This window comes from Perna viridis, chromosome 12 (assembly GCF_037379345.1).
Source record: "Perna viridis isolate PV_CMFRI_1.1 ecotype Kerala chromosome 12, ASM3737934v1, whole genome shotgun sequence".
NCBI lineage: Eukaryota > Metazoa > Mollusca > Bivalvia > Mytilida > Mytilidae > Perna > Perna viridis.
This window is the reverse complement of record NC_142456.1, coordinates 27,941,815-27,957,737: the sequence shown is the minus strand read 5'-3', so window position 1 is coordinate 27,957,737 and position 15,923 is coordinate 27,941,815. Positions and strand designations below refer to the sequence as shown.

The window sequence follows — 15,923 nt, the reverse complement described above, 5'->3', positions numbered from 1 at the left end:
AGTCAGTTGGGTGAGCAGAACCACACATTTTTTTTACTTGGCCTAATGGATCTGTTGTTTTGTGCTTTACCATGATTTGGGGACAGACTGATGGTTTACCAAAAAATGTTTCAAAATTATATAAACATTATTTCAAATTGGCACTTTGCAAGAGTTATTGTTCTTGATATGATTGATTTAAGAGAAAGACTAATATGATTTTCTCAAAAATACAAATCTGTGTTCAGAAAGGACTACAGTAATGTAAAACTATGTGTGTAACTGTGTATGTAGATGAAAAAATCATTGCATTATGTTTCTTGGGATGGTTTTTCTACACCATGCATCACCTCTACCATAAGCAGATTCTGAACTTAATCATTGTATTTTAATTTTTGGATATCATTTATCTACATCACTAACTGGTTGGGATTTCGACAATCTTAAAAAAAAAACAAAAGATACTCCCAAAATGTAGTTACGGCATATCAGTATACAAGACAAAAAAGGAGTGGTGACCCCCAAAACTGGTTTTATTAATATCATAAAAGATAACTTAAAACATCTCATGGTACTTTTTTGTGAAATATGAGGACAAAAATTACTGCAACATACATGTATGACTGAGTAATTAATTATAGTTTAGTGTTCATACCTAATGGTGCACCTTGTCCATACTGCTATTTTTGTGTAGTACAGGTAGCTTCTTTATTTTGTAGTTTGTGTATTCTTTAAATTAATTTGCAGTGTGCCATTTTCTATTAAGTGTGCTAGTATTAGTCTGAAGTCTCCAACCTGATGTTCTATATGCTAGATAAGATCCACAACCAACAATCACAAAAAAACCCCACCCATCCTAACTCCTCCTTCAAGCTACAACTAGCAAATTGTTAAAGTTTTAGGTACAACTAAACAAGGAATAAAACCTATCACCCAACATCTGAACAAGTGCAATCCTACTGGACCCACAATACCATTTAAGACTTGAAGAGACATACATCAGGGATATAAATAGAAACACACTAGCAGTACAGCTTTATTATCAACATTGACTTGAAGCCGAAAAAGCACAATTCAAATGATACTATAAATGAAAATTTTAGAGTTGCTATGGCAACTGTTTAGCCAAAAAATATATAAAGCAGTAATACACCATTACAAACACAATGCTACCATTATCTATTTATAATCATATACACACACAGGTATTTGTGAAAATGTACACTTGACAATTCTAAATGACATATGTAAAGAAATTATGCACAATATACTCGGGATGCATGGTTTCAACTTCATTGTTTTCAGTGAAATGGTAAAACCACAAAATTGTAATACCTCACACATCCTCATAAATCCTTCAGTTATATCTGGTTGAAATGAATAGTTTTTTGTAGTTTTCACCACTTGTATTTATTTTCTTATGTAGGGTTTCAGATAAACTTGAGTTAAAAATGACCAGAAATTATTTGGGGATTTCAGACAAATACTTAGTGTTTGGTGAAATACATAGGCATGACTATTTTAAAAATGTAAGAGAAAATGTAACAAGATTTACACAATCATAATTGTTGACTGTATTATTATGTTTTATGCTTGGAAAGAACTTACAATGCCATTTTATATCATAAAAACTGTTGACACTTTTTTTAGCAACAGAAGTTAGTTTAACAAAACCTGAAGTTCTCTTCATTTTACAATTGACCTATTATCCACTAAAAAACCATATACACCTACAAATATTTACCACACAACAAAAATTTATATCAATTTGACAGTTACTTGCTTATTAAGAGTGTGCTTATCACATAGTCATACTTCTGAACAAATGGAAATACTTGAAAATTATTCTTTTTTTTCTGTAAAAGGATGCCATCACAAAAGTTTGAAATTTACACTGACAAAACCAATTACATTTACAGAAAAAACCAAGGGTTTCACAATGTTTTTTTTTTTTTTTTTAAATTTGTTTTACAGACATAAGAGTTCAAATCAATATGACGTTAAACAATGCTTATAACTGAAAAAAATGGAGGGCATGATGAAATATGGTTACATAAATTAGACTGAACATATCAGTGTATACAAAAAATAAATAATAGCAAAAGTTGTACTGATAAATCCCAAACTAGATAAAATGCACCATAATATAAAAGCATATAAATGTGATATGTGCATAAAAGATAATGATCCTTAAAAGTAGCACCAACAAGAATGTTGCATCGTGGGAAAGGTCATATGATTTCAAAAATAATTAAATTAGCTTTATTTTCTATTATGACTGTTGAGAATGTAGAGATTTCAAACAAAGTGAGTAAGAAAATGAAACTGTTTTACATCAATTTCAAACTAGCAGAAATGTGTTGATAATAAAGAACCCAAATGCTCCCTTCTATTATTACAATAACAGGGAGTTGATGTAACAGAGACACTTGCTGTGCAGTTTACTTTGCTATTAAAAGCATCATACCAAAGTCAGCCAAAGAAAAAAATATGAGATAGATATACAGACAGCAGTATACTTAATGACCTTGACACCTGCAGGTGAGCATATAAATACATTTAAAGGAAGAAAAAAAAAACATCATATGGGAAATCCAATAAAAAAGTGTAAATAGCACTATTTTTCTTTCATATTAAAATGCTTAATTTATAAGTAGCACTAGAATGTGAATGGATTTTCAGATAGAGATAATACACCACAAAAAGACACAACAATAATGTATAAGGGGAGAATTAGTAACAGTCAGATTAAAAACAAATAAAGAGTCTCACAGAAGGCAGCATGATACGACCCCAGCATGATAAACTCTTATTCACTTCGGATAAGCATGGACACAATATTAGTTTTTGACACACTTCAGCATTGGGACTTACAGTTCATTACAGACATAACATTGCACAAAATTCGAAATTCAATTAAGGTGAAATAAGATTTGCTTTAAAGACCTTTTCATTCAATCCCTATAACAAAAAAAAAAAAAACTATTAGCGATATCTGAAATCTGATTGAAAAAATGCAGGCAGAGACTTTCATGAGGAATCTAATCTAAAAAAAATATTTCAAAATGGAATCAAAAGTGAATAATTCTTTTTTTTTTTTAAATATATATAAATGACCCCCTAAACTGGAAAACCGTAAGAGATATCTGACTGAAAACACAGGCAGGAATTTTTTGTAAGGAATCTAATCCAAAAACATATTTCAAAATTGGACGGAAAATAAATAAAATGCCAGATTATATGAAATGTTTGTTTTTGGCCCATTTTATTAGCCTCTAATAATTCTAAAACTGTTGGGGCCACAACCCCCAAAATTGATATCAGTTTTCTTATTGTTAGTTTTAAACCTTGTCATAAAATGTTGTAAAGATCAACCAATATTCAAGTTACTGCAGGAAAACCAAGTGTCTAGGGAAGATGACACTGACGACAGCACCATACCATTATACAACAGCAAAATTTTTGCTGCTGTATAAAAATTATAGGTGTCAAAGTCATGTAATATGCAGCTAGAAGTTTCACAAAATATTTTATACTAATAAATGGGACACAACCAAAAATTATTTAGTTTATCTTATATAGGAGCGATAACTTAAAAATCTTTTCATATTTTAGTTAAGGAAAACAATTTTGTCTATCACATGAAATTCCTCATAATCTAAGGAAAAAGATAATTAAAAGTACCATTATACAGAAAAGTAATGATAAAATGAAATAAAATATTACAAAACTGTACTATGAAAAAAATTGTATGAGCAAATATATGGAATGAAGTAGCCAACATTATTATATATACAATTATTTCTTATATAAATATATGCATAAAACAATAACACACAATGTGCCAAGCCATTTCTACTTGTATATAATTTGTAACAACATAGCTGTAAACTATGCCATATATAACCTTTTATCTTCTCATGTTCCTGCTTATCAATGGTAGAGATGGCACACAAAAATATAGCTAATAATTCATATTGAAATATTACCCTTCACCTTGCTAAAGTTTCTTGAATGAATTTCCCCATTCTTGCATAAATTACCCCAATTATCAGAGATTTATAGAAAATATTCTTATGTTCTACTTTTCAAGTGCATAAAAATTGATAAGAAATCATATAGTATTTCAAAATTCTTTTTATCTGAATGTTAGAAATTGCATGTAAATGAAATTGTTTGCAATTACTTAACTCATCCAGTATGATAAAAAAAAGCTGTGACATGATACTGGTTGCTTCCTTAATAAAATAGTTAAAGTGTTTGTATTTTTTAAGTTCATAATATTTTTTGGTACCAATCTTACAGTTTTGTGACCCCATTTTTTTTTTAAATATCAACATCAACACCCTCCTAAAGCATACAATACTTTTCCAGGTATTAAAGGTCCCATCTTTCTAGAACTTAAATAGCCACAGTAAATAATCTGTTAAGCTGAAGCTACGTGACAAAATTATACCAATCCCATTTGAAGTTTCCTTAATTTTTACAGATAAAAAATGGGACAGACATGTGTACTTTAATATGTATCTACTGACAGAAAGAAACATATATGCCCAATGGCGTGAGGCAGGAACATAGAAAAAAATCATTTATAAAGTGTTCAACTAACATACAGCTTTAAAGTCTTTTTTTTAGAATTACAGCAAATACCATAATTATGTAATAATTTAAGGAAAGTCATTTCAAATGTCATTACAATGTATAACAGGGTTTGTAAGTCTCATTCTAGTGTCATTTTCCTTTCTGAAATTTCCAATGTAAAACATATTGAAATCCAAAGACCAATCTGCATTTTATTGTTTACCTTCAGGATCTTGAAACGCTGTGCATTACAATGACAAATCTTCTAATCTTCTATTTTAGGCTTTTCTTAACATTTTTATCATGTAGAACCAGATATTTGTCATGTTTTATTGGTATCTGAACACAAAGAGATGTTTTGCTTTTAATACTGAACTTAAAGCTATGTTAATGAGGAATCTCCATGTATTTGAATATAGAAGACCCATTCTTTTAAAACCATGTAATGAGACTTCCTTACCCTATACCCAGGAATCAAAACTAAGAAACAAGACTTATTTTAATAGAACCCAGTCAACTTATCATTGTACTTCTGATAGTATGGGTTCAATGATTTTCTTTATAACGATCAGGAACAGTTGTAAACATTATATGACTTCATTCATCCTGTCTACTAAACTATAAATCGATAACTACAAATATATCAATTCCATGCTGTCAAAATTTCAGACTAAGTACAAATACATCAGCATAACATCCATTTATATTCTGACAACAACTTGAACAAACCATTGAAACAATGAAAAAGTTACAATCAAAATGATAAGACTACATTTTCTTCCTTAACCCATTAGTTCTGTAGAGAACTCCTTCCCTGTTACTAAGGCAGATAACAGGCAAACCTGACTTCATCTAAACTGTCCTTATTATGTATTAAACAAATCATATTCTACTATTACCTCTGAGATTCTTTAAAAATTAGTGTATTTTATGAAGAGGCATTTGCATTAAGAACTTATCTTCTTGCAATATTTTGGTTCATTTGTCTTCAACACACATTTGAAAAATTGATGTAAGCCAATCATAAGTATTCTAGACTACCTGTCTTAGAAAACATCTTTTGTTTGGTAACTGCACAGGATGCAGAAGTTACCAACGTAAATAAAGAATGCAAATATTTCACTTTTTTACAACTTCCAAGTAATGAAGGGAAAGAAAAATTGTCACGTACATATAAAATATTTTTAAAAATCTTTAAAAAAATTTTTTAGGTCAAGATTACTAATATAGCCAACCTTCAAAATCACAAGGTGAAAAGGGGCCATAACATCTAAACAGCATCCCCAATATATATGTACCACTAGTCACATGCACCTTAATTGAACTTGACCTTTGTGTTAAAATTTTAGATTAATTTTGGTGGAGTGGTTCTTAAATTATCATCAGTTTTCAAAATCAAATGTGATGGACAAATGGACGGATGAATGAATGAATGAATGAATGAATGGATAGACATTAGGGTTCACACTATACTCCCAAAAAATTATAAAACATACAAATATTGCAACTTTTTTCCAGTTATGAAATATTCAATCTCTTCACATTTGAATGTGATGTTAGATTTCTCCCCATACAGATATTAAGAACAGGATGGCTTCTACAGTAAAAAAGCAATATAATAGATACACCTAAAACAGGGAGAGGTCTTTGGACAGAATTTCCAAACACAAAAATGTTTCAACAAGTGAGCATCAATAACAATTAATAGTACAATATTGACTACCACTAAGTATAATATATATATATATATATATATACGACTAATTATATAACTTCTATCACAATATAGTTACGCTAGTCTTGAGGCGCTAGCACTTCCTGTCGTTGTAAATGATGGCATCTGCTGAGATGCATAATTTTTTATCGATTGAAGGCTTAATAAACTATTTGCCAACAACTGGTTTTCATGACGATTAATCGTCGCATTGAATGTCCTTTCTTGAGCATCAGGCTTTCGGAAACTAAAATGGTCGTATGGACTCATGTAGCTTCTTGGAGTCATCGATGATATATGGGGTAAAGATGGATTAGAAGATAAATGGTTGTTTCCATATGGAAATGAAGCTCCTGATGTGCTAACCATGTTTCCAGGAAACTGTGGAATAGGCATGAATGCTGAATTCATTTTTCCACAGTGTGATGATCCATCTTGTGGCCTTTCAGGCAACCGCTCAGCAATACGGCAGAATTCTGCCTCGAGGGAATGCTCTGATGGCTCTTGTTTGATTGAGCGTGGGGGTCCCATCTTGTTATTGTCTTGGCTATGTTTATTCATGTGTCTTGTTAGGTATGTTTCTTGTGTATACGATTTCCCACATAAATGACAAATATGTGTTTTCAAATGTTTAGTCTCTGAATGCTTTGGGATATGTTCACGTAAACCTTGCTCGCTAGAGAAACACTTGTAACAGCTATTACATCGAAATGGTTTGTCAGTCATGTGCGACCGTGAATGCGACTGCAGATTGGACAATTGTGAAAATGCTTTACCACATCCTGGGCTCATACATTTGTATGGTTTTTCTCCTGTGTGGGTTCTAATGTGTTGTTGGAGATGGGACAGCTGTGTAAATTTCCTCTCACATATATCACATTTGTATGGTCTGATACCTGCAAATAGAAAACAGTTTTTGTTAAAATAGAGTAACTAAGTCAAATCAAATATGGTCCATAGACTGGGAGGGTCCACAGTGCATTCCCCATTCATCAACTTCATAATGATTTTCAGGTACCTTAATACCTCTCATTACCAAATCATTTTGTCAGCAAAGATTATTCTAGGATTCTTTTTCAGTATAGGCCTATATTTGCAACCCACTGAGTCAAAAAGCCAAGATTTTTTTGTGACTAAATTGTTTTGACTGTCTTCCTTAGACATCATGTATTAAGAAACTAATTATATATTACGTAAAATCATATAACCCATTATCTCAGCCTTCAAATGATACCAATAAAGTTTTTATTTAGTAAAATGCAAAATATAGACCCCTACCCCACCAAAAAAATGCTTAAATTGACTAATTTTATGATGTCAAAACCCCTAGAGCTATTATGCTTTAGAAAAAATGGCTTATTTGATATGCATGTTGGTTGTCTCGGCCCATGTACTCATAAGTTGATCTTTAAAATTTAGCCAACCAGAAACTTAAATAGCCTTTGGTGGCCAACTTGTTTCATCAAAAAGAAACATGACCAATACATGTCTTGCCTGCGTCACCATCATATATTTGTCAACACTTAAGATCATCAATATGTATATAACCACAAATCATGTTAAAAAATTACTAATTTCCATGTGCAATGTCCAAATGATAACATCTACTGCTTAGAAACTTGCTGAAGTTCAACATGCTTAAAATGTATAAAAAGAATTATCAAATTTCTCTATAAAATAAGGTGCACTTCTTCAATATGCATGTAATCACCATGCAAAGTTTGAATAATATTGCTTTAGTCCTTTTTGAGCTACAGATTACACAAAGTAGGTACTGTTCTCAAATTAATGTGACACAAATGGCTCAGTTCAACATGCTCAAAATGTAGAAAAAAATTACTAAATTCCTCCATAATCTTCAACATGTATAAAATCACTGTACAAATTTGAATAATAATGCTTATATTCTTTTTGAGTTACAGATTACAGTAAGACAGTACCAATTATGCGTGGCTGACGAACAGACACATGGACAAAAAAGACTGAGTGGGGAGGTTACTAGACCAGCTGTCACCCTTGGTGATGGTACTATTAACACAACAATACTTGTAAAACCACTAAAATGAGTATTAAGGTACATGTATTGTAATGCCACCAATTAATGAAAATTTAAAAAATCATTGCATGTTTTATTATATAAAAAATATGAAATGGAAATATATTGCAATTAATAAAATTGCATTTGGAATGTTTAACATTTCTGAAGCAGATTTTCTTTGGAAACTAGAAGAGTTGAAATTGTACTTTGGGTTTTTTTTGGTAATAAAATCAATAGTGCTACAAAAAAATGTGCCAGACGAAAAAACAAAATACTGCCACAAAGACTTCAATAAATCATAATAAATGTAGTAAATATGAAAACAATGGGACATAGACATTGTTAGGCAATTTCATTTTTGTATTTCAATACTGTGTCTGCATTTATTTTTGTACATAAATATATATCTGTTTGGGTCTTTCCCATTGACCGTCTGCTTTCTTCGAAAATATCAAATATTCTGAATAGAACTTTGTTGAGTTACGGCAACAAAACACAAAAGTAGCAGGTGAAATAAATGTTGTCTTTTCTGGAAATACTGATAAACTGCCATATGTTTTAGTGTTTGTGGAACAGTTTGCTACAATTTTGTTAATTTGTCCATTTCATCACAATAATATTTGTTAAAAACAAAAATATATATCATTGAAATCAGAATTGGAAAAAATGGGTAAGTATTTTATCAAACGGGAGAATAAATTAAAAAAAACTTACGTTTAAAATCAGGTTCAACACTTATGCTTGCAACATGAATTAATGAACATTTTTATAAGAATGAAGAAGAAACAAAATGGCCATTCATTACTCACAGAAGTCAATGGCAAAGTAAAAATTTGTTTATCACACACTTAAAAAGACACACACACACATTGCCCATTTTGACAATTTAAAAAAAATGATATAAAGATAGACAGACACAGAATAGAATTTGGTATTTACAAAGAATTGGCAACAAACTCTTTTGTAATAAAATATAGATGCACATAAAATATATACATTATAAATACATGTAATGTAGGTCAGACTTCACACGTGTATACAAAAACAGAAACATTGTTGGTTTCACTGAAATGTTACCATCCGCCTGAACTAGACCAATACAGACACATTGCTGGTTTCACTGTAATGTCACCATACACCTGAACTAGACCGACACATAAACTTTGCTGGTTTCACTGTAATGTCACCATACACCTGAACTAGACCGACAGAGAAACATTGCTGGTTTCACTGTAATGTCACCATACACCTGAACTAGACCAACAGAAACATTGCTGGTTTCACTGTAATGTCACCAAACACCTGAACTAGACCGACAGAGAAACATTGCTGGTTTCACTGAACCTTAACTAGAATAATAAACAAGTAAACATGTATTACACTGAATATATTAACCAATTTCACAAGATGTATGTATGTTGTCTTTCATCCATTATTTACTTCAACAAAAAAGGGTATAAATAAAAAATGTTTTTCATTGTAGAAAAAACTTTACTGATTGCGTAACATGCCATTACATTTTTATCAAAATAAAAATATAGCAGAACCTTACACAATAAGTATAATGAATTTGGTGGTGGACAAGAAAACTTCTGATAAGGAAGTAGATAAAAATGTTTGTTTATTCTTAAACATCTGTCTTCTAAATTTCACAGAAGCTTCACGTAAAGAAAGAAAGTTTTTCCATCAAGTAGAAAAATGCAATGATATGACCTTATAAAGTTCTTTTATATCAACATTTCTAACATGCATTTGTTTCACCATCATTCAGTTTTATATGCAGGTACATGGTATATATAACAAGTATGTGTATGTAAAAAAGTGCTGATATATAGTGAGACCTGTCAATACCTGAAAAAAAAAAAAAAATGAAAACCTGTCTAAACCAATGACTTTTTGAAGCCATTCATCTCACTTTAAATGAATTTTGAACTTATTTAAACAGAACATCTGTCCAACTAGACAAACTCTACAATCAAAAACAAGGTTTGGACAGATTTTAATGTGCATGCATGAAAAGTCAATGCCATTACGTGTTTGTCTGTTTACCATGTCTGGTCTTTGTTGCTGGATTAGATTCTATAGATTTCAATCCTGGTTCCCTTGATGACTCTTGGGACAAAATAATTGACACAAATGACCAGTAAAACAAGTGATACGTTTGAAACAAGTCCTGTGATTGTTTCTTTGAAAAGAAAAAAAATTGTTCATGAGACAATGATGCCAAACCTAACATTATCACACTGCCTTTGAAAAAATATAACATAAATAAAATTCTTTATCAACAATTTACCAAATTCAATCAAAATCTTCATAGTAAAGATTTTTCAATACTACATGTATTCATGAATAGTAAAGATTTTCAATACTAAGTGTACTCAAGTTCTACTACGCTGCTTACTACACTGAAATCATTAGCTATGAAGACCACACAACCACTGTTGATTTACTATGTGTAATTCCACTAGCTTAAAAATATATGGGTTAAAGTACTGAGTCTTCTGAGGATATTGCTAAAATCAGATACATGCATACATGTACATCCAAAAATACAGAGGTCCTGTTTTAGATAAATTATACAAAAAATTTTTTGCATTAACTGCAAAGAGTCATAGATCACTAAATTTTTTTGTGTGTGCAAATGATGAAACATGGCAACATTTGTGTTAACTAGATTACATCAATTACATCAATTAGTCAGTGAAAGTCATGTCAGATCATACAAATCTAAAAAATAAAAATGGCTCAATTTTACCAGTTATAGTTAAGTAATCAATAGGGAAGGTTACATTTTTAGCACTTACTTATGGGCTGTTTATAGGTTTAATGGTACCTCCCTCTTTAACATATAAAACTTCAATGTACTAAATGATTAAAAAAGAAGAAAATAAAAATGCATTTTCTGCAACAATACTGCAATAAAACAGAATCAATATAATTATATAATGCAACCTGTTTTTTTTATTACACATATAATTAATGCAATGCTGTAGAACATTGAACAATTATAATAATCTGTTATACATCAATAGATATTTTATGTTTGTAAGGGCAACATATTGTCATAACTGTACCATGTGTAATTTAGTTTTAATTATGAATTCTTAATTCTTTGTCTATTATTATCTACTAAAGGGCATATTCAACATAACATATATGTTAGTACAGCCACTATATCAATGCCCAAGGTCATTGTACTTTTTTTGAACGAGAATGATGAAAGCTTTAAACAAACCTAATGCCAGGGGCAAAAGCCTTTTGATGTGTAATAGTTGGACCTAGGCACCAACCAATTAGAAAGGGGACCTAGGATTTTTAGCCAAGATTGTAAGAGATCCATTCCCTTATACTCAAGTAATCATCCAGAAATAAACAAAATGCTTGTTTTTGGCCTCTTACTCTTTATCAACTCAAGTCACAATGACCAAAATCAATACCAGACATCTTTTAGTGGTATGACACCATGTTGTACAATTTTAAAAAAAAAAGATCTATTTACATACAGTTACATCTTCGTCCTTACATCGGTGAAACCCTTGTTGCTATCATCTTATAAGCCTCTCACTCCTAAATGATTTAAATCTTTATCCCAAAATCTACCCCAGTATTACCATTGTGGCATAGAATAATGTGGAACAATATCCTAAACATCCATATGCTTTTACTCAAGTAAAAAGTACAATTCTTTGAAAAACTTTTTATGGCCCCTTTTTTGCCCGCATAATTTCGACTCTACAAGTAATTGCTCAACTATAATGTCTCAAATTTGGTATCATTTGATAAATAATTTAATTTTCTACATAAATAAACCACGAAAAATTAATTTTCAAGAAAGAATTTTCAAAAAATGTTAAAAAATATTATCCCTACCCATAGAAAACTGGTCTCACTATCAAACAGAATTTCACATTAACAGCATACTGACACTGCAAAACTCACAGTTTAGGCATTCATAATTAAAATAATGATGTACTCAACATATCTGATCAATTCAGGAGCTTGGATTTCCCTTTTTTGGGTTACAATTACTCTAAAATCATAAAGAGGGGAATTTTCATAATTTCAGATATATCACCTGTTAATATATTTTTTTCAATATACCATAGTTTAAGCAAGCTTTTTTGTGTTACAGTACATTTATATAGCGTCTTAGCTTTCAAATGACCTCAATTAATAAATATTTTTACTTTCCAAGTCAAGATAGGTGAAAAATTGCCACCCCTACCCATGAAAAAAATACATCAACACGAACCAAAATGTTAATTTTTAGCTTATAAATGGTGTACAATAGACATGTTGGGCACTTTTATTTTAATTATCAATGTACCCAACATATCTAGTCATTTAAGCCACATAATTTTCAGATTCAATTTGACAATAATGAGTTTTTCATAAAAAAGGAAATTTCAGAATTTTATATTTTTGTCCATTTTACTGGTAATTGGCAATTTTTTTCATGCACTTTTGCTCTACATCTCTGCATTAGAAATCCAAACCAATCAACATCTCCTAACAAACAATATAATACTAAATGCATATTAATGAGGAATGACATTTTGCAGCTGAAGGCCAAAAGTACCCATTCAGTTCTTAACTTATTTTCAATTTTTGCAATTAGAAGACAATCTGGTTTATTATACTTTAGTATTTATTTTTAAAGGTAAATCAAAAGGGCATTTGAACTAATTACTCCAAAAAGGTCTTGTTTGTTCTGTCTATCTGATTGTGATGACTGGAGAAACAGTGCCAAAATTATATTTAAGTTTTTCTTTTCTTAATTCTTATTGGCTAATCAAAATTCACTTGTATTCTGGGTCTGTCAAGAGCAGGTTCAACTTGGATGCATGAATTACTTCTAGCAAAAAGGAAGGATCATGAAGATGGCACTGCTTCAACGGCAATAGCATGTACCTCAGGGTAATAAATTTACTCTTGCCCTTATTGACCATTTAAAAACAATATACATTGTTTAACCTACCAGCATGAATCCTATTGTGTTGAGAGAGATATGAAGAGTTAGCGAAGCATTTCTGACATTGCGGACATCGGTAAGGTTTCGTCTCTTGTCTGTGTAACTGCTGACTGTGGATTAACATATCAGACTTCGTGTTAAACACCTATAAATAGATCATCATTTAACTACTGTTACTAAAAATAGATCATCATTTAACTATTGTTACTAAAATAGATCATCATTTAACTACTGTTACTAAAAATAGATCATCATTTAACTATTGCTACTAAAATAGATCATCATTTAACCATTGTTACTAAGGAAAAACATTTCATGACAGTTTTTCACCGAATAGCCTAAACACACTGGCATATTTTTTAAACAAAATTTGATTATATCATTTGATTTTTTAATCATTACACTCTGGCCTTACACTGAAAGAGTAATCAAGGGAACCAAGGTTATAGCGGTAATCAAAAGAATGTAATCCAGGGACAAAGACCAGACATGGAAAACAGACATACACAACAAAGAACATAAAGTAACTAAAATCATACATACAAAGTAACAAAAGTAAATGAGCAACTCGGACTCCACTAATGGGAGCATGAACCAGGTGCACCGGTAGGGTAAGCATCCTCTGCTTTTCTAGAAACACCCGCCGAGTTGCTCATAAAAAGTCAAGTCCAGGGTAGACAAACGAGGGAAGGAAAACTATGACCTGTTGAATAAATCAGTTCTCATGGTGCTGATGGATACACCATAACGATCCACGAGTTCATGATTGAAGTGACACATAAATCAATGATTCTTGCCAAGGTGCCTCACATAATTTTTTTGGCTGGACAAAACCATTTTTTCTCAAACCTGCATTCACAACAGATTAAATTCCAATATTTGTCATTTAAAACTTTCTTAGATGAAAATGTTTAGATTTGTTATATACAGCTTGTAAAATAGTTTTGAAAAATTATTATTTTTACTAAATAATAAAATACGTGGGCAAATATTTTTGGATGGTATCGAACATAATGTGTATTTTTCTCTGACAAATACCAGACATAAAACACTCATAAAAATAAAATATGATGCAACATGTGCATCAAATGTTTTAAATGAAACATCCTATATGCACTAGTACTACATCTGTCACATGTATTTGATGTATAATGTGCATAATATTAAAAACTAACCAATCATCAAAATGAATCTAAACAAAAATAAATAATATGAGCACAGATACTATATGTGGAGAACCTCCACAACCACCCTTGATTTTTACATTTAGTATTTATTGTACATGTACACATTTATTATCATAGTTAAATAAAAACAATACTTTCCAGCAATATGGTTACTGCGTTGTTATGTAACCCAAGACTTGTTACGTAATAAACTAGATCGATAACTCAGTAGTCTGAGGCTATGTCAAACTATCATTTCAGTTTTCATATTTGAAGCCGTAAATTTAAAACAAAATGCTAGCTGCAGCATAATCCAATTTTCAAATTTTGGGTTTACATAACTTTAGACCTATAAAGATCTTGATATGACATAATTTTCAGTAAGAAATAGTACTTTATCTACTTAAGTGAAATAAATTCCAAATTTTTAGTGCACTTATGCACAAAATGCTGATCAGAAATACTATGGGTTGATTTTTTATATTTTACCGGTACATGTATGGTATATGCAGATTTCTGCAAGAAAAATTATAGATTTCTTCTTAACAAACAACAAGTGCTTGAAAAAAATGAAAAGTAAAAACAAAATAATTCATGTCCATTGATATGAATTGCCAGTAATACTTAGAGATTCTATTTTTTTCAGCTGTCATAGATCAGAACTGTAAGGCACAGATCATTCTTATCTCAAGAGTTGGTGGATGGGTATTTATGTTGAGTTAAGAATTTTTTTCTTCAGCAACAACCAGAGTTAAAACTTTTATTGGAAATAAGAATCGTATTTTTTTTTCCACAGCTGTCTCAGAGTTCAATTTTTTTTTTGGGGGGGGCTAAAATTCGGAATTAAAAATACATTGATATACAGTGGAAATACTAACGAGACAGCCACTTGGTTCAATTTTTGCCTTTCAAGGGCAATAAGGTGTAGTTGGACAATTTTGACTCAAAAGATTTAGGTAGGACATATCACGATCATTTCATCAATTGAAAGTTTCTATCTATAAAAATTTTCAAGTCACCGGCTGAAAACTACTAAAAACAACATTTTTCAACTTTCGAGGGTTATAACTCTTTCATATATATCTTCGATATAAAGCAGACTTTTGTAGGCCTTATCATAACCATTATTTAAGCAAATGAAATTTTCTTTCTATCTATCAAAGTTTTTAAGATATTGGCCAAAAAATGTAAAAAAAAAAACCCATCACGTTTGCCTTTCAAGGGCAATAACTCCAACAATCTTTGATACCTTGCAGACTTTTCTTGGCCTTATCATATGATAAGGATCATTTGGACAATTAAAATGAATTTAGCTAAATCTAACGGTTTCGGAGATATATGTGAAAACTTCTTTCTGACCCCTATGTTCTATTTAAAGTAACAGTCTAATTAAAATTAGCCCCTCCGATTTTCATTTGTTTCGCTTGCGTACATCAAAAATTAAAAAAAAACACGCAAATTTGGCTTTATTGG

General features: G+C 30.8%; 1 protein-coding gene across 8 annotated transcripts in view; it reads right to left on the bottom strand.

The window, feature by feature from the left end:
• Window positions 1–1,002: 1,002 nt before the first annotated feature.
• Window positions 1,003–15,923, bottom strand: part of LOC148601892 (zinc finger protein rotund-like) — a 115,361-nt gene continuing 100,440 nt past the window's right edge. For all 8 annotated transcript variants that reach the window (XM_088556618.1, XM_088556619.1, XM_088556624.1 and 5 more), the window contains 2 exons: window positions 13,291–13,429; window positions 1,003–7,170 (listed from right to left, as the gene is read on the bottom strand). In XM_088556618.1, the coding sequence (XP_088412744.1) occupies window positions 6,350–7,170; window positions 13,291–13,429 (960 nt within the window). In that variant the 3' untranslated portion in view covers window positions 1,003–6,349. The remainder of the gene's footprint in view (window positions 7,171–13,290; window positions 13,430–15,923) is intronic.